Source organism: Suricata suricatta, chromosome 14 (assembly GCF_006229205.1).
Source record: "Suricata suricatta isolate VVHF042 chromosome 14, meerkat_22Aug2017_6uvM2_HiC, whole genome shotgun sequence".
In the NCBI taxonomy this organism is placed as follows: Eukaryota; Metazoa; Chordata; class Mammalia; order Carnivora; family Herpestidae; genus Suricata; species Suricata suricatta.
This window is the reverse complement of record NC_043713.1, coordinates 72,023,821-72,050,975: the sequence shown is the minus strand read 5'-3', so window position 1 is coordinate 72,050,975 and position 27,155 is coordinate 72,023,821. Positions and strand designations below refer to the sequence as shown.

The window sequence follows — 27,155 nt, the reverse complement described above, 5'->3', positions numbered from 1 at the left end:
CGGATGGGTGTGGCTGTGCTCCACCCAAACCGCATTTACAAACCTGGCAGCCAGCTGGCCACCCCTGCGCCGAGAGCCGTTGTCGCATAATAACCAGACCTGTCCTTCCTTCCGAAGGGACCTCAAACCCAGCGTGCTCTTCCAAGAACTGGACAAGGACCGGAAACGGGCGCAGCTGGTCCTGCAGCACATCCCTCATGTCATTCCGCACAAAAACGTGAGTTGCTCTCAGAACTGGGCCCCCTCGCGTCCTTCTGCCCCAGCACACGGCCCCTGACTCGCCTTCCTCACTGTAGCAGCTGGAAAGAGAGAAACGAGCTCACTCCCTCTTCACGTGTGGGCGGAGAGAGGGTCTCCCTCCACGTCAGGCGTTAAGCCGAGTACAGAAATGGAAGTATGAGCAGGCAGTTCTGGCTGTGGGGTGCGTGTTACAGGGATGGGTGCTGTGGGAGCTCAGGCCAGGGGACTCAGAGCCGGCCAGGGGGAAGGGAGTCAGGAGGGGCCTCCAGTGGCTAAAGGCCTGGGTGGTTGAGAATGCGCTCTAATGGAAGGCCCTGTGTGCGCTCTGGCTGTGGAGGATGTGGAGGAGAGCCAGGAAGCCGAGGGTGTCTAGGGGTTGGAGCTGGAAGGGCTTTGCAAACCAGAGGCAGAGCTGTTGGAGCAGTATCAGCTTCGGGGGCCCCTGGTCAGAGCTGTGCTTTAGGAGGTTCCTTCTGGAGCGCCTGGCGGCTCAGTCAGGTAAGCATCCGACTTCAGCTCAGATCATGATCTCACAGTTCATGAGTTCAAGCCCCGCATCAGGCTCTATGCTGACAGCTTGGAGCCTGGAGCTTGCTTCCCATTGTGTCTCCCTCTCCCTCTGCCATCTCCCCCACTCACTTGCTTGCTCTCTCTCTCTCTCTCTCTCTCAAAATAAACAAACATTAAAAAAAAAAAGAATTTAGAAGGTGGAGAGACAATAGAATGAGAACAAAGACATCCAGAGAAGGAAAGGAGGGATTCAGGTGGTGGGCGGGCTCCTGGCTTGGGCTCCTGGGCGCTCGGGGAGTCATTCCCCGGGGTAGGAGCACAGGCTCGAGGAGGTCTGGGAGGTGCTGGTGAGGTCAACTTTAACAGGCAGCAGGTGAGGTGTCTGCCAGTCCTTGCGGCCATTGGACAGTGGGGCTGGAGAGAGAGCCTGCATGTGGACAGTGCCCAAATCTGGCTGCATCCATGGCCACGGACAGGGTGGTCGGGGAACGAGGTGGAGTCAGAGAACCGGGCACCTGTCCTTCAGAGGGCCAGCCTGAGGGGGGGCTCCTCAGAGGAAGGAAACCAGCAGCAGGGCACCCGGACCCAGCAGACACGAGAGTCTCAGGAAGGGTCAGGTACTGTGGCCAGAGTGTCAGGAAATGAGGGAGGGTACTGCCCACATCCCTGGTGTGTAGTGGACGCTCCAGAAATGTCTGCTGGAAGCCACCTTCCGAAGAGGCTCTTAGAGGTCTTCATGCCCCTTCCTTCCTTCCTTCTTCCTTCCTCCCTCCTTCCCTCCACTTTCTTATTGACAAAAGACATTTTTAGAAAAGAACCTAAGATCATTTTTGTAAACTGAACCTCATTTTCCAGATACTTCCTCCTTGCTGCTCTCTGATACTGTTCTGACCTCGATGTTAATACTTGTGGTTGCCGTTCTTTGCCCTCAAGTAGTGATTCGCAGACAGATGTGACTGTTTAAATTCTTACTGCACTTGACAGCAGAGCCTCTTGGGGACGAAGGGGCCTTGTGGAGCTTGCTTAGGGAGCGTGTGCTGCCCCCGCCGCCCCGCCCCGTCCCCCACGTGGGCGGGAGCCTCTCCCGACAGTACCCCTGACCTTGCCCAGATAGCAGACCAGCAGCCTCTTCCCAACGAGGGAGTGTTCTTCCTCACCTGAAGCTGCCTACTTCTCTGTAACTTGTGCCCTCTGGTCCCTGAACAACCACTGCAGGGGGAGAGTCTAAATCTCCCGAGATGTGCCGACAGCTCTCGTTCGCCGTCCTGGCTTCTGGGTGCCGCGGGCAGCATCCTTCCCCTCCCCAGCGGCGCCTTGGGGCCCCCCCCGCCGGGCCTTGTCCGGTTTGGCGCAATCTGACTGAAAACGCAGCACCCGGCCCTGGACACGCGTGCCCGTGAGGTCCGCCCTGGACCGTAGCACTCCCGTCCCGAGCAGTCTGGGGTCGCCGCTCCGTGTGTCTGCAGGTCACACGTGGCCTGTCACAGGGCACGTTCAGTGTTTGAGAAGGACGCTGTGGAGCACGGGCTCAGCGCTCCATCCAAGGACGCCACCTTTGCTACGCCAGGTTTTAAAAACAAAATTAAATTTTTATCTCCACATGCGTGTATTTTTAAAATACAGCTACTAAGGCCTTCGCACATAAATACCTACAAGTGGTTAGGACCCTCGCCATCTTGTAGATGGCCCTGTAAGTATTCCTTTTGACCTGGGAGTGCCGTGAGAGTCGTCACTGAGCCTGTAGGGGTGCTGAGAACAAGAAGCCTGAGAAGCTCTGAGGTTAGCTGGCTTGACCTGGGGACCAGGCGATAATCTAATCCTCACTGTGTTTTCTTCCTTTGGGGAGTTGTGCTGAAGATCACCATCCCAGCTCTTTGTCCGGGGTTCAGGAACTCTTTCACATCTCCCGGGGACACTTCCCTGACCCTTGTCCTGACCCTTTCATGGCCCCAGCAGGTCCAGAGGGCTCAGTATGACATAGCATCGAGGGCACCGTCACCTCCTGGCGGGGCACGTGCTGTCCTTTCCTGGTGGCACATTCTTGCCGGAGCCCACGAGTGGGGGGTTGGAGTCTCTCCAGCCCTGCCTGCTGTCTTGTGTCTGTCACTGCAGCATCTGCCCTCAGTGCCACCCCTCTCCCTGTTCTTGGTCTCGTCGTGTGCACGGCTCACAAAGCCATGCTTGCCTCCCTTCACATTTTAAAGACCTCAGCTCTGCCCTGTCCACACACATAGCACTTTCTTCTCTGTGGGAAGGCCTCGTGCCCATGAGGTGGGCAGGGGCTGGGTGGTGTGGTGGTCCGTGCGCAAGTCCCGGGTTTGACCGTGGCCCCTCTGGCCACCATCTGTGTGCCCTTGGGTGAGTCAGTGTCTTCGTCTGCAAAATGGAGACAAGACCTTTTCCCACATGTCTGCTGCCACTGTGAGGCCTCTCAGACCCTTGAGAGCTGCTTGCCGTGGCCCCAAACCTCCATCACGGCCCATAGAGCCCCAGGCAGTCTTCCCTTGACCCCCGCCATTCTCACAGCCGCCTCTGCACTTCTGGTTCTGTGTGCACATCTCTGCCCCATAGCAGATTAACCCAGATGGGAATCTCTTCTCTTAACAGGGTTTTAAATGATTAGTCACTCATTTTGAGAGACAGACAGACAGAGACACATGTGAGTGGAGGGAGGGGCAGAGTGAGACGGAGAGAATCCCATGCAGGCTCAGGACCCTATTGGGCGCTTGATCTCATGATGGTGAGATCATGACCTGAGCCTGAATCAAGAGTCAGACGCTTACCAACCGAGCCACCCAGGTGCCCTGGAAGCTGTTCTTCTGCTCATGTTCAGGTGATCCTGCTAAAGATTTGGGGTGAGAGCAGCCAGTCGTGCCCCAGAGCCCCACACGAGTTAAAGATCTGTTCTGGAAGCGTCCATTCCCCCTCCATAGACGAGAGACGTGACAGCGGCCTTCGTCCCCCATTCTTCCCTTCCCCGTTGTCCTGGGGGCCCGAGAGCCTCCGATACTAGCCAGGGCGCTGTAGTCCTTGTTTCTGGCCACATCGGGCTGCTCCCCCAGGGAGTGACCCCTCTGCCAGGTGCGCTCCCCCTCAGGAGGCCGTCGGCAATGGCTTTTCCTGCTGCAGCCATGCATTAGCCTCATAGTCAATGAAGTGATCAGTGTAAACACACTGGCCTTCCCTGGATACCGTCAGCTCTTCTCACCGTTGTCGTTGGCGTCATCCTGACTGTTCTGACTTGTATTTGACACATCTTTTGACTTTCGAGGGGATTCCCGTTTTTAAAAAAACGACAGCTGTGATTGGGTTGATTTCTTCACCCGCCGACGTCATCAGAGTGCTCTTACAGCCGTGATGCCCAAACACAGGGCGGGCGGGAGGCCGTGCTCTCCTGTAAAGGGGGCTCATCAGACTCTTGGCCACAGGGAGAGCGGGGTCTTCTCTAAGCGTAATTAAGAAATATTACGGGCAGAGGGGGGGGCTATGGTGTGCTTAAGGGTACAGAGGAGGCTGATCAAAGGTCAGGGACCTTTATTCTGTGGGATCATTTTTTGAAATTTCTGACAGTGAAAGCAATTATCCTTGAAATGTTTGTTTTTTCACTCCTAACATTGATTTCCTTTAAAGCAGAGTAGCTTTATAAATCAGCCTCTGTAACCTGTTCTACCGCCAGGTTTTTATGGTGTCTTACTGACTGAACGAGAATGATCTTCTCCCAGACCATTCTTTTTTTTTTTTTTTTAAGTTTATTTTTGAGAGAGAAAGCGCGAATGGTGGAGGGGCAGAGAGAGAGAGAGAGAGGATCCCAAGGACACTCCACAGTGCACAGAGCCCAGTGTGGGGCTCCAAACCATGAACTGCGAGATCATGACGCAGGCTGAAGTCGGGTGCTTACCTGACTGAGCCATCCAGGCGCCCCAGCCCCCAGACCATTTATAACCAGACTCTGGTGCAGCCAGACCACTCTCTGGGGCCTTTCTTCCCCGGCATGTGCTCAGCTCTATTTCTGACGCCCAAGGGTGTTTGGGGGACGTCTGCTGTCCTCCCAGGACACTTCTGTCCTGTAGCGTGCGTCGGCGTCATTGTGGTTTCCTCCCGTGTGACTTGAGTAGTCCTGCGCGGTGTGTCTCAGGGAATCATCAGCTGTTGCCCCAGTTGCTGGTCTCACCTTTGCTCATTTCAGAGAGTTCTCCTGTTCCGAAACATGGTTACCAAGGAGAAGGAGAAACTGGGGCTCGTGGAAACCAGCTCGGCCTCCCCCCACGTCACTCATATCACAATCCGACGGTCCCGCATGTTGGAGGTGAGAAGCCCATTGCAGAGGCATGCTCTGTGAGACTGGGGGGGGGGGGGGGGGGGGGGGGGGGGGGGGGGGGGGGGGGGGCGGGAGCGGTTAGTGAATGATCTATTGCCTCTGAACGGTTCTTGTCACCCCTTGGTCCAACGACACTGAAATCAGGGCCCAGGGAGTGGAATGGGGCCATTTGCCCCGATAGATGCTCTGAAGAGCCCCTTGAGTAAATGTGTCCTCAGTGCCGGGAACCCGCGGTGCGGTGCTGCCCTTCCTTTCCCCATGTGGGCCCCCGGGCTGGAGCACTGGACACTGTGCCTCTTTGCAATGAGGACAGAAAGTGCCATGTGCAGCTATGCTCGAGTCAGTGCAAACTCCGTTTGTCCTGGTAGGCACTTTGCCCAGACTCCCAACTGTGAACCTGGAGGCTGGGGTGTAAGTAATTGAGTTTACTGAGCTGTCCTGGGGACTGCATTGATTCCAGAGCTAGGAGTTCTTTGTAGACAGGAACTTGGGAGGAACAAGTAAAGTGGCTCCCCTCAGCCAAAGCCAGTGTCCACGGTTACTACTATGTGGCAGCTTCATGTATACCAGAAATTAGTGCCTATCCTCAGAACACTTGCCCTCTCTATATCAGAAAATTGTAATAATATATTAATTTTGTTGGAACAAGATGCCAACTACCACCTGCTAGAACGTTGTTATAATAAATGTATGTAACTGTGAGGTCTGCATTGTGTGTGCCGTACCCTCCCCCAGCATTGTGCAGTGTGCAACCTGCCCAAATGTGCTGATCCCACCAGTGGTAGTAGAATTGGTGACTGAGCCCAAGCCAGCATTCCCGGGAGAGGCTGGGCTGGATTTATTTGCCTGTGCTTGCTCTTCACACCTTTGATCTCGCTCCAGCCGTGGTTCCTCATTAACGTGTCCTGCCCTGTGGAGGGCAGTCACAGGATCCCAGGCCAGCGCACAGCCACATAGCCAGCCACCAGCCAGTGGCCACGGCAGTGGCCCTTCCTCCCTGACACATTTTCATTTTCTCCCTTGGGGGATCCACGCTCCTTCCTGGAGGACCGCTTTCAGTTCTGGTGATGGACACTGGGGTCTGCTGGGGAAAGGCCCCACGTGATAACCAGATGATGTTTTTGGCATTCTTAAAAGCAGAGGTAAGAAACGTAAGCACCTACAGGGACCTCGCTGGTCGCAGAAACCGGTGAAGCTGGCCGAGTGTGTCTGCGCAGGGGCATCTTATTTGCATGCTGAACAACGGGAATCTTCTTCACTTCCCTGCCCCCCGCCCCCCAAACACTACCCGCAGTTTAGATTGCTGCTTAAGAAAGCGGGCCCTACGAGTGAGTGGAGGAATGACACCTGGCATCCAGCCTCAGTGTTCTCAGCAGCAGAGATGGGTGGGCATTGGGGAGCACGTCCCCCCCCCCCAAGAGACCACCTCCCCTGAGTTCCGTGTGGCGATTTAGGCTCCATTACGTTCTGGGTGTTTAGAAATCCAAAATACAGGGGTTTGAGTGAGATCCCCAGAGCTTTTATGTTGTGAGCTAATGAAATTTTGAAATGTGCCTGGAAGGTTAGGTAACACCCATCTTCCCAGCAAATTCAACCTGTGGGCCACCAGTTTGCAAACTTTGCTTTGACTCCAGGAAGAAAAAGCCCAAGTGGGTTTGGAAACTCCCTTCTGCAGCACTTGCTTTAATCGGACGTGGACACTCCTCCCCTTCCTTTGACATCTCCAGTCCCACTCAGACATGGCCGGCACTGACGGGGAGTCTGGGGTGGTAGACACTGGGGTGTCCTGAGAGTGACGGAATCCCCAGTCCCCTCAAGTGTCCTTGTGTATGGGAGGGTCACCTGACATCCCGTGACCCTGGGCCTGCTTTCTCAAACACGGCCTCCAGGCTGTCAGAGGAGGGAGGGCCGTCTCAGGTTTTAGGCCAAGTCCACTTTCCTTTCCATGTTCCGTTAGAGTCTGTCTTATCATGAACCTGATTACTGATGTTGTGTTGAATTGGGAAGGGGAGAGGGTTATATATTCACGTATCCTAGTCATGCTCATTACCGGCTGGTTTGGTTGTTAGAATTGGAGAGCGCAGCGGCATTTGCCTGATTTGGACACAAGGGGGCATCAGAAAGCTGATGTCAGCTGCTCCTATGATACTCTGGGCTTTTATCCGGTTCCCTCTTCTGTGGTTTGTACCGAAGGTGTGGCTTCAGCACTCCGCTTCCAGGTGTTAGTCTGAGGTCTTGCAGGAAGGGGTCCCCTCACACTGGGTGAGCTGGGGCTGGGACCCTAGCATCTCAGAACCAGGGGGAACCGTATCCACACTCGACCTAGCGGTGTCCCCTCACTCTGTCAAAGGCAGACCTGAGGCTAGAGAAGTGAAGATTCGCAGTCAGCTTCACCCAGGCGTCCGTGGGAGAGCCGCGCCTGGGAGCCAGCTCTCTCCCAGGTCAGGGTCTTTGAGACGCAGTAGAGAAGAGGAGCACCCTCCCCCCACCCACTCCCAGAAGGAAGGACAGACACAGACGGAGTCTTCGGGTGATGCCACCAGTGTCCAGAGGCTGTTGGGTGCGGCCAGCAGCTCCAGCACAGGCGGTGGGCAAATCCCTCCCTACAGCTCTTCAGAGAAAAGGCCAGCGTGGGGCTGGTGAAGAATTGAGGGGCATTGGGGGGCTCACTTGGCCAAGAGTCTGACTCTTGATTTCAGCTCAAGTCATGATCTCACAGTTCATGAGATGGAGCCCTGAGTCCGCTGATAGCACGGAGCCTGCTTGGGATTCTCTCCCCCTCTCTCTCTGCCCCTGGGACTCTACCTCTTTCAATCAACCAATCAATTAGTAATATATTAAAAATGAAAACTAAGGTTTGACTCCAGTGAGCCCTGTGACTCCCATGTGTTCAGCCGTGTGCTAAGTGCTTGCACAGAACACCATCCATTTAATCTGAGGAAATCCTGTAAGCAGGCAAGAAGATGCTGGAATTCGCCACCCATCCCCGACTCAGTGCCAAGATAGTGATCTTAAACGGAGACCCAGCAGTTTAAATGCTGCCACCGGTACCACCCAGTGACTTCCTATTTCCCTCTTCATGGTTTCCAAACTCCCACGTGCATACAGAGTACTTAGTAGGCCTGTGCACCCAAAACCGTGTCCTCTGCCTTCCAAAGACTTAGGGCCCTCAGAGGTAGTTATTACTGGCTCACTAACTCAGGAGCCTGACCCCAGAATAAGATCAGGAGCCACCATGGGACAGTCCTCTGCATCACTGGAGAAGTGTGATCAGCAGGAAGGCGGCAAGAGTTTCCCAAAGCAGGTCTAACCGTTCTGGCCTCGTGTTCTTTGTGACAAGGCGCTGAACTGGCACAGAGATGCTCCATCTCATGTTAGCAGAACGTCTGACGGCACTGCAGTCATGCCTGAGAGGGAGACCCACGGGGCGGCCTCAGTAGGAACATTGCAGTTGATTTGCACCTTACGCAGCAGAATCTAAAGAACTCAATTTCTCCTCCGTGACGCGGCCCCTTGTGTCAGAAGACTCCTGCCTAGCCGCTGTCCTGTTTGCTACTTCTGACAGTCACTGCTCTGAACCGGACTCCTGAGCTGCTTATCAGCGCCCACATGCCAGGAACCTGGGAGACCTTGACAGATTAGAATCAAGAGGCACACGAAACAAGATGATTACAAGAACTCGAACGTTGAGCCCTTGAGGTCTGCGTGGGGGAGGGGGACTAGATGGCTGCATGCCTTGGGGCTGGCTGCAGGCTTCTCCCCGCTGCCCCTGCCTGCCAGGCCAGCATCACTCACTCTGGAACCCTTGTCTCCTCCGTCTGGCTGCTGTGCCGCCAGCAACGATCTTTCTGAGAAAGCCAGCATGTCACTCCCCGCCTGGACTGCATGGTTCCCTAGTGCCCTCGAGATTGAACCTAAATTCCTCAACCTGACCCACCAGGCCTTTTTCGTGATCTGGGGAAAGATAGAAGGAGTTGAGTGGTGGGGGTACTTTTCACCTTGTGGCAGTCTGTGAGTTTCATTGATTGATTTTTACCATGAGCTAGGTATAAACTACTCTTTGCATTAAAATAGAGAGGGTGGGATCTTGTCCCAATTTCTTCCATCCTTTGTGGGACGGCCGGGAGCTGGTCGACACACCTCGCCTGATTTCCCCGTTCTGGTGCCCGGCATCATCTCGGGGACAACCTCCTCTTGCCACAGAGCAGTGGCACCACATCCCTAAAATGAGTTTTCCTTTTAACAGGCTCGTTTCAAAGCCAGTGAGACCTGCTCGTCGCCTACCCCCTGTGGCCTAACTGTTTAGGTGGGCGGGGGGTGGGGGGCTTGGCGAGGCAGCCCTCAGTTATGCACAAGGCCTCCCGCTCCTGACGGGCTGCGATTCTGCCCTCGGCAGGATGGCTACGAGCAGCTCCGGCAGCTGTCCCAGCACGCCATGAAGGGCGTGATCCGCGTGAAGTTCGTCAGTGACCTTGGGGTGGACGAGGCCGGCATCGACCAGGACGGCGTTTTCAAGGAGTTCTTGGAGGAAATCATCAAGAGGGTGTTCGACCCGGCACTCAATCTCTTCAAGGTATTCGAGGGCAGCGGGAGCAGGGCTGACAGCAGTCAGAGTCTCGGCAACAAACGAGAAGCAAGGGGCTGGGCTTCCTTGTTACGAGGCCTTTAACCCCCTGCCCCTCTGTCCGTGTTTCCTCGCAGACGACCAGCGGGGACGAGAGGCTGTACCCTTCGCCCACGTCCTACATTCACGAGAACTACCTGCAGCTCTTCGAGTTTGTGGGCAAGATGCTAGGGAAGGCAGTGTATGAGGTAGGCTGGCTCAAGGGCGTCGCCCGGAAGGGAAAACAAGACATCAGAAGCCCCGTGGGCTCCATGCTCGCCGTAGTGGCCGGGCCCGGCCATGCGAGGGGCCTGTCACTAGGATGGAGTCCGGGAAAGAGGGCAGAATGTCGTTTCATCCTCTCGCCAGTGCTGTGGTGCGGCTGCTGCTGTCCTGTCTACCTGCAGGGGACAGAACCGAGGCTTCCAGACACTTGTCCAGAGTCTCGGTAGAGGTTAATCCGTAGAACCAACTTCAGACCCCGGCCCGCCTGGTCCCAGTTGTCGGAGGGCAGCATTGTGGGGGTGTGATCGTTGTTCCGACTCTGTGAGTCTTTGTTACCAGAGTGAGTGCTTCAGAGCAAGCCACGGGGTCGGGGCGGGGCCTGCAGACGGCAGGCTGCAGCCCACAGCTCCTGGTGGAGACCGGTCTTCCCTGGCCGGCCGTGTGACTTGCACGTGCAAGTTGCTTTTATTTCCTTTTTTTCTTTTTTTAGAGAGAGAGAGAGCACAAGCAAGGGAGAGGGGGAGGGAGAGAGAGAGAATCTTAGGCTCCATGCTCAGCACAGAGCCCGATTCAGGGCTCAGCCCCATGACCCTGGGATCATGACCTGAGCTGATGTCATGAGTCGGACCCTCAACCCACTGAGTTACCCAGGCGCCCCCGCTTTTTATTTCTGTAGGCCCTTGTTCTTGTCGGGAAAAGTAGGGAGAACAAAAGCTACGCTGTTGCTTGCCTGCTGCAGATGGTAAATGAGCTAAGAGAGGTAAAATGCCAGTGCTGTCTGGCTCCTGTGTCATGGGGTCAGGGCGGCATGGGCTCTGCGGGCTCCAGGCGAGGCCCCCACAGCTCCCCGTCCCTGTCCACCGTGAGCCCAGCCAGGTGGCACATGGGTCCCACCCTTCGGGTCCTACTCCCCAGGCAGGAGGTCAAGCTGCCACAGGAGCTCATGGGCTGCCGTTCTTGTGGCCTTTACGATGGGCTCCAGAGCTGTCAAAACAGCACCCCCCTCTCAACCCGTCACAAACCCCAGGAAGCCGGGGGGCCCTCCGAAGGCAGAACCGCTGGCTGGGGCACAGGGAGGGAGACAGGCCCTGTGGGCCGAGCAGACTTCTTCGGTCTGTGTCAACGGCCTCTGTCCACAGCCTCATCCCTGGCCCTGGTAGGGTCAGGTGCCCCGCCTGCACCCCTGCCCAAGCCTCCTCAGGCCGCCTCCTGCCCTGGACTGGTTGGGGGTCCTGGGCTCCTTTTCTGTGCTTTGTTTCCCCCATTTCTCAGTTGATTCTCATTTAAAGAAGAAATCCCACAAGCACGTACCTGGCCATATGCCACGTTTCCCCTTTAAACACAAAGCCGCCATGTGCCCCAGAAGAGTCGGGCCAGCTGAGAAGCGTGGCTGCGTGGCTTCTGGGAACGTGCTCCCTGTTCCCTGCACCCAGTAGGTGTCTCCTCCTCCTCCTGTGGTAACGGCACAGAAAGAAATTAGGACATGCTGGGTCCATGCGAGGAGCAGTGTACGTGAACTCACGGAACCCTCACAGCCCTCTGAGTGAGCCCGTCGTTGAGTCTGAGCCCTGTCCCTTCTAAGGCTCTCCCATCCATCCTCTTCTCTCCACCTAGAACAATCTGTCCATTCTTTGCAGCGTTACGCACGTTCCCTTGCTGTATCCCCACCTCCTGTTTTCCGCCTCTGGTCCGTTCACCATGTCAAGTATGACCTTGCTTGGAGCCCGCCTGGAGCTCCTGCTGCCCTCGGGCTAGAGTTCAGGCTCCAGGAGGCTCTAGAGGCATTCCTGATCTGGCCCTGCCTCCTCTCTGACCTTACCTCTCACCTTTCCCCCCTTGAGCCCTGTGCTGTGGCCAGAGAGGTTCCCAGAACACACCCAGGGGCCTCGCACAAGAGACCTTGTGCTCCGGAGGGCTCGCTTGGGTGGCCTCCCAGCGGCTTCCCCTGCCCTGCCAACAGGTGGGAGCCTGTGCTCTGCGCTCCTCCCTATCCTGCTCATTTAATCCTTAAGCCAGGGAGGCCATGCTGGTCCCCATTTACAGATGAGCGAGACGATGTTCCCGCAGCCAGGCAGCGAGGCAGCTGGGCTTTGCTCCCTGAGCGGTGCCCTGAGCTCCAAGGCCTGTGCCCTTACCTGCAGCTCTGTGACGTCCCCCCAGAGACACCTGGTCGAAGAGGCAGGAGGTACTGGCGTCCACAGTGAAAGTCGAGGCCGTGTCTAGAGATCTCGTGCCCCTGGAGCCTCCTGCGACCCGGGCCAGCCCAATGAGGTCGCTGCGATGGAATCCTGCGTGGTAGAAAGGCAAGCCTCTGTCTTTGCTCTCACAGGGAATTGTGGTGGACGTGCCCTTCGCGTCCTTCTTCCTGAGCCAGCTGCTCGGGCACCACCACAGTGTCTTCTACAGCTCCGTGGACGAGCTGCCTTCACTGGACTCCGAGTTCTACAAAAACCTCACTTCCATCAAGGTCAGTGGGGCTTGGCGGAGGGCCTAGCTGCGGGCCACTGTCAACTCAGTGAGGCAAAGGCCTGGGGTTCTCAGGCGGGGGAAGGCGACTTCCTGCTCTGGTCCAGGGGCCGCGTCCCCTGCCGGTACTTCTGCCCCCTTCCTCTCACTGAGGAGCCTTTCCCTTTGCTTCAGTAGGAGGGGACGTGTTGAGGCCTTCAAGGATCTAGCCCTCCTGGGCCCCAACACTTGCCCCTTCTCTGTCGCATTAGCGCTATGAAGGGGACATCGCTGACCTGGGCCTGACTCTGTCGTACGATGAGGACGTCATGGGTCAGGTGAGACGGCCTCTGGGGCTGAGCTTTCTTCGCCGCTCCCCACCAGCTTCCTGAGACCTGCCCACCACTCGGTGCTGTCCCAGGGAGGTCCACAAACCGAGGCTGTCTGTCCTCTGGTCCGCAGCTCCCTCGCTCATGCCCCTTCTCCCTCCTCGCCAGCATGGAGGGCGCTCCCCTTTCTGTTCCCAGTTGACCTGGCCTCTGCCTGTTTGGCCCTGGCACTGTTCCCCGTGGAGATTTGCTTATTAGCAATCTGTGGGCCATTCCTGATGGAAGCTCCAATTCCCCTTCGGTAACACTGCTTTTCGTTACCATGGTGAGGATTAGCTGTCACACACGGAGGCTCGGGGCTCGAAGAGGGGAAGAAGCCACCAGAGAGGAGATGCCTCGGACAGAATCCGGTCCTCGCTTGTGCTTGTCATAAGGAGCAGGGCAGGAGGAAGAGACCCTTGAAACCAGGCCAGGAGTATGCTCCCAGAGTCTTCCTTCTGGCTTTTCCCTGAGGCGCCCTCAGAGCCCTCCAGTTACGTCCCAGGGGACACCTGCATGAGCCCCTGTGCCCAGACCACGGGCTTCCTGGTGCCTCGCTGGCCTCCTGGAGCCGTGCCTGCCTCGCCTCGGGCGGCCCCTCGGTCTCCCCTCCACCAGCCTGTGAGGCAGAAACCTAGGGAGCTGTGCTGGCCTCCGCCTTCCCCAGCTCGCTGGGTCCCAGAACTCTTCCAGGGGGAGAGAGAGCCATTCTCCGAGTGGCAGCCCACAGACAGGGCATCCCCTGGAACCCCTTCAGGGAAACACCAGGCTGAGTGATTGCCCAGAGGCCCTTCCAGCTTTAAAATCCTCTGGTTGTCCTGAGGTGCCGGCCGCAGCGGGACTAGGCGTCCACGGTGGTTCCTTTCTTCATCATTAGAGACCTAGGGTGTTACATTAATAGAATTTCTGTTAAAATCAACTTTAAAGGTATGCCTTCTGTGACTTTCAAGTGACCCCAGAAGTTCCAGAGGTTGAGGAGAACACTTGATTCTGTGGATTTCAAATCTGTAATCATAGGTTTTTGAGCCTTCCTCCTGACAGTTTTTCTCCCGAGGGTAAAAGTAATGCAAACTGCCAACCACAAATTCAGCTATAATATGAGCGCAAAGATGAAAATGTAACCACCTCTAATGCCAGTGCCAGGAGAGCACCACTGTTAACGTGTGGTCTGTGCTTTCCTAGACTTTTCTCCCTGGACCCATATGTAATTTTTACACTTTTATTTAATCTCTACCCCCCAATGTAGGACTCGAACTCACAACCCTGAGATCAAGAGTCACATGCTCTTCCAACAGAGCCAGCCAGGCACTGTGTACTTTTTTTTTTTTGTAGAAATGATACGCACCGTGCATGTTATTATACAATCTTTTTTTCCCATCTTATCAACAAATACACATTTTCATCGTATTTTTAACAGCTGCACGACAGTCTGGTGCGTACTTGTACCAACATGTACTTAACCATCCTTTGTGCTCATAAATGCTAACACGTCCCCTCCACGACACTTGAAACCTTTAATACAGATGTTTGAAGGAGAATCAGATGAGAAGACACTTTCCATATTGATCACGCAGGGTCCGCTTGTTGATATTGAAGTCCTGGCTTTTTGTGAAGATGATTATTCCCAAATGGGTCCCATCTCGATTCTGTCATTATTAGGGACGTTGGCGTCAGGCCCTTTCATCTTCAGAGAGCTTTATTTCCCCGTTAGAATTCTCTTGCGTCATTGCTCCCCGTCTTCTCCCTCAGCTTGTTTGCCATGAACTGACTCCTGGAGGGAAGACCACGCCAGTTACAAATGCAAATAAGTGAGTATGGCAATTACATTTTTAATGTCACCACTTGAAAAGACTTCATTCTGGCTTTCTGGGCTCACTTGGAGAATTTATTAGGATAGATCGAAGTAGAAAGAGGCCATAAATATCATCATGGAATTTACCGGTTACAGTTCAGAGGCCAAAATTGTATTAAATTCGATTTGCAAAATAAGAATTGACAATTTATTTTTTGCAGTAGCACATCTAAGGTCAGAGGCACCCAGGCCGCTGTGTTCCTAGGAATTTAATGGCGGCTTGAGATGCAGACAAATGGGTTCTGAGCCCCTCAGGCACGTCGTCCTGAACCCAGAGGGCACAGAGGCGGGAAGACACCTCGGAGGGGCAGATCATTTTGGAACGATAGCATGGGGCAGTTGTATAAAACGCTGTTCTTGAGAAGACACGGTGATGAATTCAAATGCCACAGACAGGTCCTCTGATGCGGGGAGGCTCCGAGGCCCGCCAGCTATTGTCACAGATAACAGGCTTTTAGAAATCTATCATAAATGTCAACCTCTTTGGTCCCTAGAAGCAAAGCTCCTCAGTGCACTGTCTCCACCTGCACTATTCTCCCCTAATTAAAACAGTAGAACCTGGCACGAGGAGTAGGTATTGGCCCTTTTGTCAATCTATCCATCTTCTCCTGCCGCCAGGCTCAGCGGAGCCTCTGAACTGTTAATCTGAGCATCAGTCTCCCAGTGACAAGGGAGAGCTCAGGCCCACCTGGTGAGTCATTTGGATCCGATGCACGTCACAGCCCAGTGTTCCTGAGCGGCGAGTCCCTCCCGGGTCGGGTGGGCAGGTCATTCTGCATGCCTGGGGAGCTTTTATTCAGAAGAGCAGACCTGATATCCATCACAATCAGAAGACACCAGTTTTGACTCCTGGCCACAGGGCATCAGTTGGACAGCTGAGAAAAGCGAGGGGAGCTCCGTCTGGGAGGCCTGCCCGAGGACGTCCGAGAGCAGGAGTGGGTCACGTGGCTGCCTGCCACAGGCCCAGCCGGCCCTTCTGAGGGCTTCACGTGAACCAGTACACATGACCTACCTTTCAGGACATGTGGCTCAAAGGGAGGCCTCTATAAACAGGAGCAGCGAGCATCACCACTGCCAGATGTCCGGTCACACAGAGCCCGCCACCCTCAGACCAGCCGTGTCTGGTCAGGCGTCACAGCCCCAGGCTGACGGTGGGGGCGGCGTGCGTGCAGTGCGGCCAGAGGCAGTGGGGCGGGGCAGCCTGTGTTGGAGTGAGGGTCCCGTCCTGCCCAGACAGCTGTGCGGGACGCCACCTCACAAACCCTTGCGCGTTCTTAGCGCCCAAGCTCAGTACAAAGAGTCGGCGGAGTTGGTTCTACAGACAGTTTCACAGGTCTGGACACGCCAGCCCTGCCCTGCTCAGGGGTGATGTTTGGTCTTGTACTTTCTGGGGGTCGGGGAGGTAAAATGGGAAAGTCCCCCACAGTCCCTCTCTTTCGGGAAAATGGAACAACATTGACAGCCAGCTTCGATGGGATGGGAAAAGTCTTATTTAAGTGTATCAGTGTGTGAGTCTGCTCCTGGTTTAAATAATCCTAACTTCAAGGTCAGTAACTCAAGTCTGAGCAGGTGGGGTGAAATTTTTCTTTGGACTGTGCTGATTTGGGCTTTTGAGGGTTGTTCCTGGGCTGGCCACAGGTTGTTTCGTCTCTGAGTAAGTGGCTTGCTAAGAAATCAGCAATGGTAGCAAGCCTGGATTTAGCCTGTTGGAAAGAATTGCATGGTATTATGGTGTTGTAGATGAGGTCACTGTGCCCATAAAAACAGACCCAGAAGTCTGTCGGCTCAGAGCCACTGTTCATGCTCTGACTTCTCCATCGAACCTGCCTGTAAGCCAGCTGCATTTGGTTATGACTTTCTGCAGGCTTACCTCTTCGTGGCTGAGAGTCTTGGTCCAGATTAGCAAGGCTTTGACTGAGACTCCTTCATGAAACCCTTTTTCCTCTGCTTTAAAGCCTATTGGAGGACTGAATTCTATTTTAATCAGTGAAATTAAGTAAAAGCCCGAAAAGCACTGAGGAGGGTCCTCTCCTCACCTGGAGAATGTCTCCCTTGGATTCTCGGTACAGTGGGATGTCCCCCGATGTATGACCCGCTGGTCTGGGGGGAGGAGGGAAGGAGATGATGCCCCTGAACGCCTGGCGCGTACACAGTGGCACACAGGAGAGCCGCCACCACCGTCATGGTCCTCAGGATCTTTCGGGTGAAGCGCCCGGATGCTATTTGCCATTTGCTAAATGGTTCAGAAGTGACTGGACTCCTCCTTCACTCCATTGGTGACAGCCCACCTCAGCCTTTTAATTCCTGTTGTTTTCTCTTGCTGCCAACAGGATTAGCTACATCCATCTGATGGCCCATTTTCGAATGCACACTCAGATCAAAAACCAGACAGCTGCCCTCATTAGTGGGTTCCGTTCCATTATCAAGCCCGAGTGGACCCGGATGTTCTCAACCCCTGAGCTGCAGCGTCTCATCTCTGGTGACAATGCTGAGATTGATCTGGAAGATTTAAAGTAAGGAGCGAGAAAGGGGGGGCAGGGAGAGGTGACATCGTAGGCCTCCCGGAAGGCAAGCTCTGCCCCCTTGCCGAGCTCCTTGCGGAGAGCTGTTTCCGGAGCCACCTCCAAGTGCCCTCCTCCCTGATCAAGGGTGAATCACCCTGGAATAAAAGCTCAGCCACTTGCTGTCTGGAGACCGCGACGTCGGCATGGGGCCTGAGCAGGTCTCAGGGACCACGGGAAGGCTCTCCAGGGCTCTGGGAGGCGGCATTGTAGGATGCCCGGGGCTGTGGGGCCAGCGTGAGCTCCCCGCCCACCTAGCTTCCAGGGACATGGGTCATGAAGGCGCAGACTTCCTGGCTTCTGAGAAGTCAGTGGTCATCCGGGCCTACCCCAGTCTGCTGGGTCACTTGTCCAAATTCCGTCCCCGCCTGCGTCTGTGAGTGAGCGCCCATGGGAATGCGTGGCTGAGCCCATTTCTGGTTTGTTTTCAGGAAGCACACAGTGTACTACGGTGGTTTTCACGGAAGTCACAGGGTCATCATCTGGCTCTGGGATATTCTGGCTTCTGACTTCACACCCGACGAGAGAGCCATGTTTCTGAAGGTATTTTGTATGTTGCCTACTTGTGTGTTCATAGAGGCCACTTGATACAGTAATTTACACTAGAAAAAATAAAATTATCAAGAAGACCTCATTTTATCAGCATGTCATCTTCCATAGGCTGGCCTCCTCGGTAAGTCAAGCAGTGACAAGACAGGCCCGATGATGACAACACAGGCTGAGTCGGTGGGCCAGGACCTGCTGCATACCCCCTGCGTGGGCCCTGCCGGCTGGGCTCCACGCTCCATGCTCCCTTTCATTGGCGCTGGCCTTGCCTATGTCTCCTTTCTTCCTTATAGCAACAGATGGTGTTGATTACCTTAACATACACACAAGCAAATTTTTTTAACATTTTTAAAAAAATAATCTCTACACCAAACATGGGGCTCAAACTTATAACTTCAAGATCAAGAGTCACATGCTCCACTGACTGAGCCAGCCAGGTGCCCCCCAGACGAGCAAACTTTTTAACAGTCTACATTCCTACTCTCCAGAGACTGCCCTGTGTACCGTCTTTCTCAATAATGTGAAACATGCAGTGTCTCACACACACAGTGTCCTGATACAACACGTGACTGAGGGGCACCTGGTGGCTCCATCAGTTGGGCGTCTGACTTTTAATATTGGCTCAGGTCATGATCTCACAGTTCGTGGTATCGAGCCCCGCCTTGGGCTCTGTGCTTAGCATGGAGCCTGCTTGGGATTCTCTCCCTCCCTCTCTCTCTGCCCCTCTCTCCTGTTCGCACACACCATCTCTCTCAAAATAACCATTCAAAAAAATATATATTTCTATGGTTGAGTAGGCTGATAGCGATGTACGTTTTTGCAGAGTGGCTAACATGACCCAGTTCCCTTATACTGGTGTCTTTAATGTTGTAAACGTTCAAAGCATCCCCTTGAGGATGCCACCGGGTTGTTTCCTGTTACTGACGTCAGCCAAGGGTTTTACAGGACACTGGACGATGTTTACACTTGTCTGTGTGCGTGTTATATACCTGTGTGTTTTTATAAAAATTGAATCATCACTTTGGCATCTGGTCTCCTATTCGGTATTTTGTCATGAACATTTTGCCATGTTCTGGGGATAAACTTAAGGGCCTTAATATTCTCCTTTGGACCTTTGGGTTTCTCGAATGGTCTCAAGTGACCCCAGTTGTTGAAGCAGCAAGGACAATATCTCCACCAATTGAAATGGCAGCAGTTTTCTTCCTCCTTGCTTTGTCCTCATGAGGAGAGTTCACTCCCATCAAGGAGGCCCCCTCTGGCAGGTGCAGAAATGCCCCGGTCATCCCCATTTTCGAGGGCCTTAGGGTAGGCAGGTGCACCTGATTCCAGAAGGTGATTCTCCAAAGAATCCATTCAGTTTTTCCAGCAGCACCTCCTGTAGGCAAAACACTCGGCCGACTCGTAAAACCACTCGCCCTGCCTCCCTCGGCCGAGAGAGCCAGTGTCACAACTGTGTGCAGCCACTGTTCCACACAGCAGGCATGTGTGTCTCTGGATAGCCTGTCGCCAGACCTGCCGTTCCTGCACACGTGGCCTCCATTTTCTGCACACGGGCCCCACAGTCAGGTGGAAGGCACAGCTGTTAGAGCACAGGAGTGGACGTGACTCTGCCTTCTCTAGACGTAATGCTAGCAGGTGGCAGCTTCCCGGGCCCCCCTTCCTCCTCCTCCTGCCCCAGGGGGTGAAGGCACTGCTCCGTCCATTGAGCGGCCCTGCCTTGCAGCAGGTCTGAGTAGCCCGAACTGGGATGTGCACAGACTCTCCCGGGTCTGTCACCTCCTCCTCAACACAGAGCACACCCACAGCCTCCACGGAGTGATTAGAGGAGGCCGAGCTCCCAGGCCCTTGGGCACCAGCTTGCCATGGAATTTGGAAGCACGGCTTGCTGTCATAGTAGCAGGTCCGTACGTCCCCTGGAGAAGGGAGAGCATTTTTAGCTAATGCTGAATTATAAAAAGCGAATGGTTTCGTAGGACTTCTCTGTGCAGGTTTATCCCTTGGATTTTCAGGTCACTCCGATTCCTCTGTCCACACTTGAGCTAGCATGCTGGTTGCTGCCAAATGCAAGATGCAAGAAATCCCAAGAGGGGGGCAAGGGAGCATGGCCGGTTGCCCGCATGCCCCATTTCAGGTGTCGGTCTGCCCCTCAGCCTTACTGGCCCTTGAGGCCTGAGTTTTGTCCACACGCTGAGAGCAGGTTAGTCTATGAGAGAGGGGCCCCCGGAGCCGGGCTCACAGAGGCTGGTCTGTAAAGCTGCAGGCCAGGTGCGAGGGGGGCAGGGCCCTGTCTCCTGTGCCGCACTTAGTGGGCACCACGTCTCACTGTCCCCAGTGCTCCCTTTGCACAGCGTCTGTATCAGCCACAGCCTGCATGCCAGACCCACTGGAGATCAGTCCCACGCAGGGGGGCGGTTTGTGTTATTCCTGAACTCTTTGGCTACACATTCTCCAGCCGGTAATGAGGTTGATGCCCACAAAGTCACAGCCACTGGTGTGCCTTTCGTGGGTTTTCACCTTCGAGAGCAGCACCCTTAACAGAGATGTGCGATGTGTACCAGCTCTTGGACCAAATGCGCTCTCCGTCACCCTCCTGGTAGCCACATGACAGATACTGGGACTGTGGCCGGAGAAAGCAGAAAAGTGCGGCTCACCTGTCAGGGGCCTGTTTCTCGGGGAGCGAGAGCCCCACTCTCTCCCATCCTGCCTTGTGTTACAGTTTGTGACCAGCTGCTCCAGGCCCCCGCTCCTGGGATTCGCCTACCTCAAGCCTCCTTTTTCCATCCGCTGTGTCGAAGTGTCAGACGATCAGGTACTGCTGCTGGACAGGGGGGTTGGGGGGGGGGGTCGGACCCCCTTGGTTATTGCCGGCCATGCCCACTAACTGGAGCCTTCACCTGGTCTGTGTCCGCGGGGCCACGCAAGAAGGTTCCACGGCCATCTGGTCCCTGGAGGATGCCCTCAGACCCAGGCTGCTCTGGGGCCTGAGCCCTCTTTACTCCCTTGGGGAAAAGTACCTGGGGGCGCTTTGGGTAGCTGTTGGCCTGGCCGGGGCTCTGGGTGTGAGGGGCGGTGGGGGCAAGGAGTAGGGACACCGGCTTAGGAATGGGGCGGCGCAAGCCTGAATGCTGGCCGTGCACGCCCAGCAAGCCGCTTCCTCCCCTCATTGTGACAGAGAACCAATGCCCGGGGGTCACCATGCTCTGGAAGGGGCACCCAAGTAGCAGCCGGTGTTAAAACTGTCTCACCCCGCCCCTTGCTACCCGCAAAACCCAGTAGCCCCTGAACGCAGCTGCCCTTCAGGATGCTGCGGTCTGGGCTGTGGGCCCCTCGCGAGACACTAGATGACCCTCAGCCCCCTTATACAAGGAGGCTGCCATGGGCCACTGCGCCGGCTTAGGAAACATTCAGCTGCGTTAGACATGCTTCATGTCCGAGTGTTTCTGCGGTATCCTGACACTGAGATTGACGAGGTGCAAGCCGCACACCCATCTCTCAGCACCTAACACCGAGTCCACAAGCGGGGCGAGCCCCCTGGCCGCTTCTGTGCGCTCCGTTCTCGGGCCGGCCACGTGTGGGGGCCAGCCTGACCGGCCTGCTCAGCCCCGGGGGCGGGGGGCCAGCCAGGGCCTCTCCCGGCTCACTGGCTTCGGCATGAGCCTGGGCTCCCGGGCTGGGCGCCTCCCACCCAAGGCCACGGTGTGTGCTTGCAGGACACCGGGGACACCCTGGGCAGCGTCCTCCGTGGCTTCTTCACCATCCGCAAGCGGGAGCCGGGCGGCCGCCTGCCCACATCCTCCACCTGCTTCAACCTGCTCAAGCTGCCCAACTACAGCCGGAAGAGCGTGCTCCGCGAGAAGCTGCGCTATGCCGTCAGCATGAACACGGGCTTCGAGCTCTCCTAGCGCCCGCGCCCGCCTGGCCGGCTCCTGGGCCCGGGCCTCCAGCTCCAGGGGCGGCAGCGCCCAGGAACGTGACCACCGAGCCAGGCGACCTCTCCTTCTCTATAGCCATGAGACGCCCCTGTGGCCTCCACAACCTGGGACGCACATGACAACTCCATACCACTCCCCGGGTGACACTGAGGGGAAGGGTGTTGAAAATAAACCTCCAAGTTCCGCCAGTGCTGGCCCTTTTCTCCTGCTTTCCGGGGCCTGTGATTGCAGAGGGCCTTCTTCTGGTGGTTTGGTGTTTTGGGGAGTCTTTTCTTTCCCTGACTTTGCACTGCGCCTGAACAAGTCCCAGGAACTCCCAGGGTCCAGAGTGGTTTTCATGACACGGGCCCAAGCATACAAAGCCCACTACAAGTGACACACTCTCCTTCCGTTTCCGAAAACTCTTTACTCAGGTAAGGCCTCGCCAAGCCTCTATGCACTCGGCAGTCTCCGCCCCCCTGCCCATCCACCGCAGCCTCTCTACAGCCCGCCAGGCCCACCTGCTGCCTCGGGAAGCAGAGGTGCCTGCCGGGGAGGCCGTGGAGCCCAGGAATTCCGCGGCGCGCCCCCCCCCACCTCGAAACCATGCGTTCCTCACGGCGCCAGCACCCCTGCGCCAGGCTCGCCTCGCATGCTCTGAGCACCCGGAGGCCTCCACGGGCTCAACCCGTCTCATGTACTCACCTTGGCACCTGGCTTTGGGAGGAAAAAAGACCCTTGGCTCTTAAGAGCAGCTGTTTCCAGAAGGCACTAGCTGCTCTCCAAAGCCTGCTGATTCCTAAGGGGGCAGCTGCCTTCCCCGCTCTGGCTCGCCCTGCTTGTTGTCTAGAAAGGAGCAGACTCTCGCCGAGTTACCCAGCCTGTCCGGGCAGCGACTTTCCTCCGTTGATGGTAGAATCGAAAAGAAACTTGGATCTTGCCGCTCACCCATCCTCCACGCAGGGCACTGGGAGCCCTTTCACTGACGGAGGCTCAAAGGGCTGAGGAAACTCTGAGTTGGGTTTTTGGGGTTTGTTTACTCCATTTTCTCTTCCATTATGCCCTCTCCCCCCTTCCTTCCCCTTGTCATGAAAACCTTTCTCTAGATCCAGGGAATTGAGACAGAGGCCAGGTCCGTGGTCTGTGTCGACAGCCATCCACCCTCCCCCACCTCGTCAAGCTCCTCACGCATCCCTGCCACCAAGATAGAAGCCAGGAGCGCCTGGTCCCTCTGCCCTGCGGAGCCGGCTGAGGGCTGGCCGCTCTCTTCCAAGCAGCACAGCGCCTTCCAGCATGTTGGTGGCAAAGCGGGCAAGACCTGTGTCCATGGCCTCCATCAGAGGGTCGCGGCTGGGTGCTGCGTCCTGCTCAGGTCCAAGCCTGGCTCTGTCACAGCCCCTGCACTTCTGGAGAACAGTTTTCCTTTGGTGGAAAGACAGTCTAAAGACAGACAAGAATTTATTCATATTATTTAAGATCTGTTAGTAACCTCTAGTTCTATGGAAGTCACTGTAAGTAACTCGACTCTCCTGCCGCCCTCCTCCGACGCGCGCTGAGCAGGCTTGTGCGTTTCTGCCGCGGCCGGGGCCGCCCGCCTGCGCAGAGGTGTGTCGTTCCCTCTCGGCCTTCAGTGCCTGAGAACCCGCCAGGGCAGGGCTGTGGGGGGCGGGGGGGTCTCCAGGCACCAACATCAACGTTATTGTTCTTTTGATGAGGAGGGGCAGTCTGTAATTTCATTTCTGTTCTCTCCCACAGCGGGAAATATTGCACTATCTGAAACCGTGAGTCTGTACTTTTGTAGCTGGTGCTCATCGACACCTCGATGGCTCTAAAGAGTTTGGCATTTCTTTTTATTTTTGTGGTTTCATAGATAACCTAGGGATTAAAACATGATCAAAGGCTTTATTAAATTTGTACTTCAGCACGTGATGGCTGTGTTCTGCTTTTTCTCTGAAGGAGTGCTTTTCGTGCCTGGATCACTCCCGATGGGGCTTAAAGGGCACGTAGGCTCCCGCAGCGGGAAGAAGGCACAAAGGATGACATAGCAGACTCCCGAGTCCCACCCGCTAAGCAGCGTTGGTAGCGGCTGACGGTGTCCCGTTTGCTCCCGGCACTGCTTTGAGAAGTGGCCCACTGCAGATAGAGCACAGGGTGTCTTTGTCCCACCCAGGCCCTTGCCCTCGCACCACCTCCCAGAGGCAGCCTTCACCCTGGATTACGTGTCTTACACACGAATGGACATAAGCAATGGCTGTGTGTTCACTGAAAACAATCCACAGAGATTCACACGCAAATGAAGGCGAACTTCACGGCTGCGTCTGGGCCCCTCCAGCCTTGCTCCCTTGCCGAGGCACATTCTTGGCAGGACACACAGCGCGTCTCATTCTGTGCAGCCCAGATTTATACTCTGCAGAAAACCCACATCAAACCTGCCCATTTTCCCAGCTCATCCACGGTGGCTCCGGCCCCCTGTGAGTTCTCATGGTCTCGTTCGGCCTGGAGCCCATGGAGGGTCTGAGCAGGAGGCTGGCCCCTTTGAAGCCAGAAACTCAAGAAAGTTGTCTTGAAAGCCTGGTGGCCCTTTTACAATAGTCAGAATGCCTGAGCACCCAAGGGACATTGGTGTGTGCCGGCTTTTCTCACATGGAACAGTTATAGCATGGAAGGAATAGAATGCCTCCAGCTCCCCAGGTGCATCAGTAGTGTCCAGCATGGGCCACTCCGCCTAAAACTCACAACGCCTCATTCTGTGGCACTTCGGCCTTTAATTACAAGTTAACATGGCTACGAAAGTTTTTATAACTAGGAAAAAGAAAGGGGTTTTTTCAATTTATTTAAATGACCTTTTTTTTTTTTTAAGAGCAAGGAGCGGGAGACGGCGGCAGACTGAGAGAAAAATCCCAAGCAGGCTTCACACTCAGCACGGAGCCTAACTGGGGGCTCGATCCCACAATCCTGGGATCATGACCTGAGCTAAAATCAAGAGTCAGACGCTCAACCGACTGAGCCACCCAGGCACCCTTAAATGAAGACAATCGTAATAACGCTGCAGAACATGCGAGTGCCTAAGTGTATTTAGGGGGAATGCAGTTTGAGGAAGACTGGTCTGGGCAGTGTTTCTGACCTCAGCAAAGCCTCCCTTTGTCCTGACAGGGTATCTCTAAGGTTGGTTAACACATAGCCTCAGGGCTCCCTTACCCCTCAGACTTATTTCCTGGGAAGCTCGAAGCTTGCAAGAGCAGCTTTCTTGTGGAAAGTGGTTCGTGGGGCCCACCGTTCTAAGAAGCAGAGTGCGGGCTTGGGACCACAGGGAGGCACGTGAGCCTCACTTCTTGCTCCGTCCCAGGCCAGCCTCCGCATGCACCTCTCGAGCTTTCCCGTGTCCCCTTCAGGGGCTGCACCACCCACTCAGCTCCTGCCACCGCGTCTGCACTCAGACATCAGTCCTCTTCCTACATTTGCTCACCTTATACTAGAAGGAAACAGGGCTGCTGGTGACCTGTCGATCAGGCCCTGCCCCAACCTCCAGTAGCTTCTGCCACCGACTGACACAGCAGGGCAGTGAGAAATCATACGGAGAAGTCTGGTCTGCGATCTCCCTCTGGAACTTCCGCAGGATGGCAGGAAGGCGCACTTGTGGAGGCCCAGCCAGGACCCAAGGGTCTCTCCAGCCTTTGGAGTCCAAAGGAAGTCACTTGTGTCTTGTAATCATCATGAGAGCTAACCTTTGTTGCAAGGCCGTTGCTTGGGGCGTGACGGACTCCCAAGTCTGAGCTGAGTGAGTGCGCTGGACAGAGCAAAGGGTTTGGGGCCTCTGGCATGGGATTTGCATCCTGGCTCTGTTGTTCACTCGCCTTGAGGCCAGGAACAAGACCCTTGGCATGTCTGGGCCGTGCTTCTGTCTTCACAAAATAGGCTTAGCAGCAGCCAGCACATAATATGACCAGAAAGGTCCAGCCTGCGCCGTGCCCTCTGTGGACAGCGATACGGTGATTCACAGCTGGCGTAACCATCCTCTTTATTTTATTCCAGAGACGTAACGGAGGTCCTCTCCAGAGTTCTCTCTTTCAGACTCTTTGCGAGGAGGCTTCCCTTGGTGTTAGGACGTGCTGAGGGGCTTCTGCTGGGCTTTGCACGCGGCCTGGCCATGTCCTGAGCCTTCCACCATTGGCGCCAGCAGCCTCGTCCCTTCCTGGCTTTCCCAGCCCTCGGCAGATGAGTGGTCTCTGAGCCAGGGGGAGATTCAGAGACTTGGGTAGACCTTGGGTAGACCAGGTCATTTTACAGACCCTCCACCAAGAGAGCCAGACAGCGGGACCACTCAGTGACCACGGGCGAGACCCCACAGACATGACCTGCTTCTCTGACCCCGGAGAAGCCTGCAGAGGGAACCAAAAGCATAAATCAAAATTCAAGCTTCCCAAACATCCATGTGCCCACGAGTCACCAGGAAGATTCCGCCCAATTCAGCCACTGCGGGGTCCAGGGGCCCTCCTTCCTGACAGCCTGGTGCTGTACCACAGACCCCACTCAGGAGCAAAGGTTGGAGCGCATCATCCACCAGGGCCCAGCTTTGAGACAGGTGGGGCGAGAAGACCCTGAACTTGGCATCAAAATCTGGTTACAGGTCAGCTGAATGAATGACTGGGCAAGTTTCCAACTTCCTGAACCTTCTTTTCTCATCAGTAAAACCGCAGATCACACCTCACCCAGGGCAGGAGTGAGGACGCCCTACCACAAATGGTACTGGCAGGAGCTGCCCTCGCCCGGAGCCAAGCACAGAGCTCAGCCTTCCGCACCAGCTCTTGCACGTACTCTGCGGGGACCCTGGGCCCTGGGAGCATAACCCGCCCGTTCCGCAGGTGAGGATGAGGTTCAGAGAGATGTATTTGCTTGCACGAGACCACACAGCTAGAAAGTCCCAGAGGTAGGGCTCGGCCCTGGGTCCATGTGATTACAAAGGGCCCCCTTCAACCTCTACCAGCTTCGCTGCCACAGGGAAAAGTCTGTGCTGGATGTCCCACGGGTGGTGCCGCAGAGGAGCTGGGGAGGGCTAGGAGTCACTGGGTGCAAACCGACAGGGGGCTGCAGAAGAGGGCTCCCCCCAGGGAAAGCAGGGGAGCCTGAAGTTAGACAGACGGGGGCGGGGGGGGCACATGATGAATAACGCTTTGTCCTCTTCTGGATGCCTGTACCAGACACCAGGCTTCACGACCTCTCCCCACGGGGCCCGACCCCGCTGACTCATCACCCTTGGTGGGCCAAGCGAGAGTCTGCCACCTGGATGGCGTTTCACCATCACAATGATCCCAGACGGACCCAGCAGTTGGGGGATGTCCCAGCCAGGAGGCGGCCCAGACAGACTGCCAGAGGGTTCAGGCTTGCCTCCATTCACCAAAAAATAGACACACAGGCTGCACTGGGTGCTGGGGGGCACAGTCACAAGGAATGAGGACACCACCCTGCCCTAAGACCTCACTGTGCGGTTGGGGAAGGGGCCTAACTAATCCAAGGAAGAGATGTCTGAGCTCATACTGTGATCATTCAGTCACGTGCCACACTGTTAGGGTGCCCAC

General features: G+C 55.7%; 1 protein-coding gene across 3 annotated transcripts in view; it reads left to right on the top strand.

Annotated features, from left to right (window-relative positions):
• The window catches only part of UBE3B (ubiquitin protein ligase E3B), a 54,037-nt gene extending 30,529 nt beyond the window's left edge, over positions 1-23,508 (top strand). For 2 of the 3 annotated variants that reach the window (XM_029921254.1, XM_029921255.1), the window contains exons 18-28: positions 118-217; positions 4,937-5,056; positions 9,465-9,641; positions 9,770-9,880; positions 12,226-12,363; positions 12,614-12,679; positions 14,459-14,517; positions 16,892-17,074; positions 17,554-17,665; positions 20,385-20,477; positions 21,379-23,508. In XM_029921254.1, coding sequence (XP_029777114.1) covers positions 118-217; positions 4,937-5,056; positions 9,465-9,641; positions 9,770-9,880; positions 12,226-12,363; positions 12,614-12,679; positions 14,459-14,517; positions 16,892-17,074; positions 17,554-17,665; positions 20,385-20,477; positions 21,379-21,570 — 1,351 coding nt within the window. In that variant the 3' untranslated portion in view covers positions 21,571-23,508. The remainder of the gene's footprint in view (positions 1-117; positions 218-4,936; positions 5,057-9,464; positions 9,642-9,769; positions 9,881-12,225; positions 12,364-12,613; positions 12,680-14,458; positions 14,518-16,891; positions 17,075-17,553; positions 17,666-20,384; positions 20,478-21,378) is intronic. The other variant, XM_029921256.1, reaches the window with a different exon arrangement.
• Positions 23,509-27,155: the final 3,647 nt, after the last annotated feature.